General features: G+C 39.2%; 1 protein-coding gene across 1 annotated transcript in view; it reads left to right on the top strand.

Moving 5' to 3' along the window:
* Window positions 1–1653: 1653 nt before the first annotated feature.
* Window positions 1654–6000, top strand: part of ENPP3 (ectonucleotide pyrophosphatase/phosphodiesterase 3) — an 81854-nt gene continuing 77507 nt past the window's right edge. The window contains exon 1 of the mRNA XM_065927792.1: window positions 1654–1786. Within this exon, the coding sequence (XP_065783864.1) occupies window positions 1709–1786 (78 nt within the window). The 5' untranslated portion in view covers window positions 1654–1708. The remainder of the gene's footprint in view (window positions 1787–6000) is intronic.

Raw genomic sequence — 6000 nt, 5'->3', positions numbered from 1 at the left:
AGACAGAAGACTTTATCAGAGGTCTCCTGACTTCCTTGTCTGTTTTAGTATACGTGCTGCTGAAGTGAGCACCTGACTTCTTTGTCTGGTCTTTTCTTGTGTTCTCAAGGTTGAAGGGGCTTGGGAAGCAAGAGAGGAAGAAGGGAGAATGGGTGTTCTGGCAGTGTGGGAGATGAAACCACTGGTTACCACAGCCTAGCCACGTTGACATACAAAGAAAAGGTGGGAGCGCTGAGAACCAGACTCAGAGACTAGATGGTCTTAAGTGTGAATGTGCTTAGTCCAGCTCCTTGAGACACCAGGGGCTGCAGCCTGCCAGGTTCCTCTGTCCATGGCATTTCCCAGGCAAGAATACTTACTATGGCTTGCTATGCCCTCCTCCAGGGAATCTTCCCAACCCAGGGATCGAACTCAGGTCTCCTGCATTGCAGGCAGATTCTTTACCGATTGCACCACCAGGGAAGCCCCAGAAGCCCAGAAAAAAACAAAGGCTTATCTTATTAGGTGAGTACATATGTCCTAGAAATAGGACTTACAGTCCTAGGAATATCTTGCTTTTGAGACAAATTGTGATGCAGGCTTAATCTTTCTTTTATATAATCAGTATGCCATAGTATAACAATAATGACAAAATACCTTGCTGTGGGAATCTGAGGACCAGGCAGAATCTTACTTCTGAGAGATCACTCATCAAGGTGATCTGAGCAGATGACCAAGTCCCTCAGGTCTTTTAGCTTTGTCTGTAGGGGCTTCTCAGGAGGCATTAGTTGTAAAGAACCTGCCTGCCAATGCAGGAGACATAAGAGACAGGGGTTCTGTACCTGGGTCAGAAAGATCCCCTGGAGAAAGTCATGGCAGCCACTCTAGTATTCTTGCCTGGAGAATCACAGGGACAGAGGAGCCTGGAGAACTGTGGTCCATAGGGCTGCACAGAATCGGACCAACTGAAGCAACTTAGCACGCACACATGTACACCTGGCAAGTTTGATTAGAATCCAGAGTGAATGTTTTCAGGAGAGAATTAAAAAATGCATATAGGACTCAAAGCAAAGTGTTTAGACTAATCTTGGCTACATTAAAAAAAAAATCACTAGGAAGGATATATTTTTTTTTTTTTTTTTTTTTTTTTAATTTTTTTATTTTTCAGTGGGTTTTGTTATACATTGATGTGAATCAGCCATAGAGTTACACGAATTCCCCATCCCGGTCTGGAAGGATATTTAAATATATTGCTTCCTTTGTTAAAACTCCAGGAGATTTTAATTCAATCAATGTGGAGCCTGGGCTTTATAATGAAAAAATTAAAATTAAAAAGCTACTTTGGGCAATTCTAAGTTTACCCAGTACAGAGAACCATTTGCCAAAGATATTCAAATATGGTTTTGTGCCTTTCTGAATTTCTAAAGACCTGGTGGTTCATTGTGGCCCATGGAAAGAAATCCACAAGACCCTGAATTAGATTTTTTCAAAGGACAAATAAAACAGTTGTCTACAGTGTATGGGAAATGAACTTTCATCTCATGATGCTATTGTTATTACAGTTTTTTCCCCTGTCTTGCCTATCCAATCATTAAAGAGCTGTGCGCTTTCCAAACACTTAAAAGCCAGTCACAGTGATGTAATTCATGCAGTTTCTCTTTGCCAGACTAGAAAAAGGAAATCAGTCTACTGTCTTCTGGTAGAACAGGTTTATTTGGCAAACAGAAGAATGCAATCTACACTGTATTTAACAACGGAAGAAACTGTTAAGAGAAAGACTGTTAAGAAGTACAAAATAATTTGCATTGTAAGTACATTTTAACATTTTCACCCTTGTAGTTTGTGGCAAAAGGTAGGGGGTATGGCTCTAGGATTGTAATTGTTTGTGTTGCTATTTAAATATGAAGTTTTAAGTAACTGTGCTCAGTTTTATCCCTGATGACAACTCTAAAGCAAATTTTTAAATCACATTTTGCAAATAAGAAATTTGCATAACAACAAATTAATATTTGGTCAATCTAAAAAACTGGGATCTGTGGTAAAATGCTTAGCAGCGCTGATTTTACCATGATTATAACTATAATTATCTCCCAAGTCACCCTTGTGCACGAGTATGTTAAGACCAGAGGGTGAGGAATTAAAATCAGGGTCTTTAATTCTTTTTTCAATTCTTGATTTTGTGCCATTTAACTTCACTCCTAGGGATAGTCTCTTTTGCCTGCTTTCTCTTTCTTGTTCTTTTGTACTGTAAGATCCTCCCTGTCTTAAAACAAAAACTTTCCTTGGTTTTATTACGTTCTTTTTTTCTTTTACCATTGAACTTCCGACTCTCTTCATTGCTTCAGTTTTCTCACCAGCCAACCGTTTTTTATTCTCTAGTTTTTGGGTTTTTTTTTTTTTTTTACTGCACTGAAGTTGCCGCCTCGTAAGTCAATCCTTCTCCCTGCTAAGCCTCCGTAACAGCAGTACTCAGATATCATGGAGTAATTTCTCATTTTGAATTCTCTCCCCTTGCTTTCATGATGACATTGAGATTCCTGGTTTTATCACTTTTCTCCTTATCTGAATTATTTGATTATTTATCTTTCTTCTCTTTGGGCGTTTCACCAAACACTGTGTGAAGATCTTTCCTTTATGGACTCTAACCTTTCATGGATTTAAGAATTCCATCAAGAATTCCGCATTGGCTGCTAGTTTTCACTCCTGACTGAGTTTCAGTCCTAAGATAGCAAGTGCCTGCTTGCCCTTCCTTCAGCATCTACCTTATAGTCAAAACCATTTGCCTGATTTTCTCACAACTCTCCTGCTGCAGTTTTCTCCTAGATTCCCAACTTTACTTAATGCCATCACCATTCACTCTTTCATGCAAGCATTGTTTGGAGGTGTAAGTGAAACAATGTGTGTAAGAATTGAGCTCAATAACTATAAAAAGGGAACGCAAACAAAGTTTGAGTTTATAATATAACAAAGATATTCCATTTATTTTTCTGGGAATTTTGACATTTGTTATTCTGGGAACTTTTAGCTCTTAGGCCATTTATCATACTTATCCTTTCTTATAAATTGAGGGAATTCCTTGAGAGCAAATCTTGTTCGTCATATATTTCCCTTCTTTGTATCCTTTTAATGGTTTATTAGTACACATAAATGGAAGCTCAATAATGTAAAATCATAGTTTCAACCCTACTATTTCTAGACTTTAGTAAAAGTTGTATTAAAAATTTTTAATGTATCTGTTTCTAGCATTCTTTATTCAGTCAAGTTAAAATCAAATGTTGGTTTCTCAGTAATTTTTGGAGTTCAGAGTACTCCCGTCTACAATTTGTAAGTAGCATAAGATAGTTTAAGATATATTTGCACCTTAATATCAAGAAACTTATTCAGAGTTACATAGTTAGAGTCATGATTATACAAGGTTGAAGATGAACCTTCTTAGTCTAGGGCTTCCCAGGTGGCTCAGTGGTAAAGAATCCACCTGCCAGTAGAGGAGATACAGGAGACTTGGGTTCAATCCCTGGGTGGAGAAGATCCCCTAGAAGAGGAAATGGCAACCCACTCCAGTACTTTTGCCTGGAGGATCTCAATGACAGAGGAGCCTGGAGAGCTACAGATCATGGGGTCACAAAGACTCAGACATGACTGCTGGTCTTGATGACAGCTACAGCATCAACAAAAGACAGCTAGATGTTGCTTATTTTTCCAGCAAGTTTGGATGGTAAAAGACCCCCAAATAAGGTGTAAACTGAAATATAGCTGACTCTGACTCGTGAGGTTTATCATAGGAAAGTTTCCCAGTGCATTTTTGCTTTGTAACATTTTTAGCCTTAATCTAAATCTGTGACTTTTGAGAATCAAAATAAGGGGAAAAGTGTTAATGGTGTTGTTTAATAACTATTTATGTTCACTTTTCCTCTTCATCTTCTCTACTGAACGAACACCTATTTGAGGTCACTGACCTTGGGCTAACTTTGAAACTTCATATGAGAATTGTTTTCATAGTATTTAACATGTTTCCCCATCCTTGAATTCACTTCCATTTTAAAAGTTAGATGTGTTAATTTTTAGTTGATTTTCAGAAGGCAAACAAACAAACAAATCTATACCTTATGTAGGGTCTTTATTATTAAAAGTAAATTTTGATACTGGTTTTTTTCTTTCATTAAAGTGATTTTTAAAAAAACAACAAATTTCATTGGCATTATAAAATACTTTCCTAATGTCAACTAAAGAAGTGCACAACTTGAGAGTTGCCAGTTAAGTTTTATTTGGTACAAAATGAGGGCTGCAGCCCAGTAGAAAGCACCTCAAATAGCTCTGAGAGGTAGCTCCAGAGAGGCAGCAGGGGAAGGTCAATGTATGAGATTTTTGTGAAGGGAGTTGTTATTCAGTCGCTCAGTCAAGTCCAGCTTTTTGCTACCCCATGTACTGCAGCACGCCAGGCTTTTCTGTCCTTCTCCAACTCTCTGAGTTTTCTCAAACTCATGTCTGAGTTTAAGTTGGTGATACCATCCATCGTCTCATCCTCTGTAGTCCCCTTCTCCTGTCCTCAATCTTTTCCAGCATCAGGGTCTTTTCCAATGAGTCTGCGCTTTGCATCAGATGGCCAAGGTATTGGAGCTTCAGCTTCAGCATCAGTCCTTTCAATGAATATACAGGGCTGATTTCCTTTAGGATTGACTGGTTTGATTTCCTTGCTGTCCAAGGGATTCTTCAAGAGTATTCTCAGCAGCACTGTTTGAAAGCATCAATGTTTGAGCACTCAGCCTCCTTTATGGTCCAACTCTCACATCCATACATGACTACTGGAAAAACCATAGCTTTGACTTATGGACCTTAGTCAGCAAAGTGATGTATCTGCTTTTAATATGCCAAGTTTATCACAGCTTTTCCTCCAAGCAGTATGACTACTGGAAAAATCATAGCTTTGGCTATGTGGACCTTGAGTATGTGGACACTACACTCAGCAATGGCGTGTCTCTGCTTTTTAATATGCTGTTTTGCCATAGCTTTTCTTCCAAGGAGTAAGTGTCCTTTAATTTCATGGCTTCAGTCACCATCTGCAATGATTTTGGAGCCCAAGAAAATAAAGTCTGTCACTGTTTCCACTTTTCCCCCATCTATTTTCCATGAAGTGATGGGGCCAGATGTCATGATCCTAGTTTTTCAAATGTTGAGCTTTAAGCCAGCTTTTTCACTCTCTTCTTTCACCTTCATGAATGGAAGGAGAAGTTCAGTGCTATGAAGCACTCATTTTACAAAAGATTTTCTGTTAGTCATAAGGAACTCATCTCATCATGAAGAGCTTTCCTGTTTTTCTAAATATGAAGAGATGCAGGGATTGGAATCCTGAAATCAGTTTCTGAAAGTATCTAGCTATCTAAAGACCTGTCCCACCAGATTCCCTGGAGCATGGAGTGCCTCACTCTGCCCTGAACTCCCTCAGGGTGTGTTAAAGGTCAACAGCTGCAGCGGCACAGGGTTCGCCCTCCCCAGAGTCAGATGGCACATGCCCTTGTTCAGTCGCTGGTGATGCTCTTGGCAAGCGCCAGTTTGTGAAAGTGCAAGTGTTAGTTGTTCAGTGTTTGTGATCCCTGTGGGCCATAGCCCATCAGGCTCCTCTGTCCCTGAAATTCTCCAGGCAAGAATGCTGGAGTGGGCTGCTATTTCCTTCTCCAGGGGAATCTTTCCAACCCAGGGGTCAAACCTGGGTCTCCCACTTTGCAGGCAGATTCTTTATCGTCTGAGCCACTGGACGCCATTTTGTAGTTGACATAAGTAATCTGTGTACCTAGTAAATTGCCTAATTAATTACCTAATAAAGTACCTAATTACCTAAGTAAACTGTGTGTTCAAGCTCTATCTTCCAGGATACTTATCATTGGACTTGATGGGGAAAGAGATCAGTGAAAAGAATTCTCTTTATTACACAGTTTAATTTCAGTCATAGTATGAAGTCCATTATACTGAAGAGCTTTGTCAGCATGGTGATAATGATTATATAAACAATCGTTAGTCAATGAC

The sequence above is a fragment of the Muntiacus reevesi genome, chromosome 3, assembly GCF_963930625.1.
Source record: "Muntiacus reevesi chromosome 3, mMunRee1.1, whole genome shotgun sequence".
In the NCBI taxonomy this organism is placed as follows: Eukaryota; Metazoa; Chordata; class Mammalia; order Artiodactyla; family Cervidae; genus Muntiacus; species Muntiacus reevesi.
The sequence above is the reverse complement of the archived record's forward strand: the minus strand, read 5'-3'. Positions and strand labels throughout refer to the sequence as shown.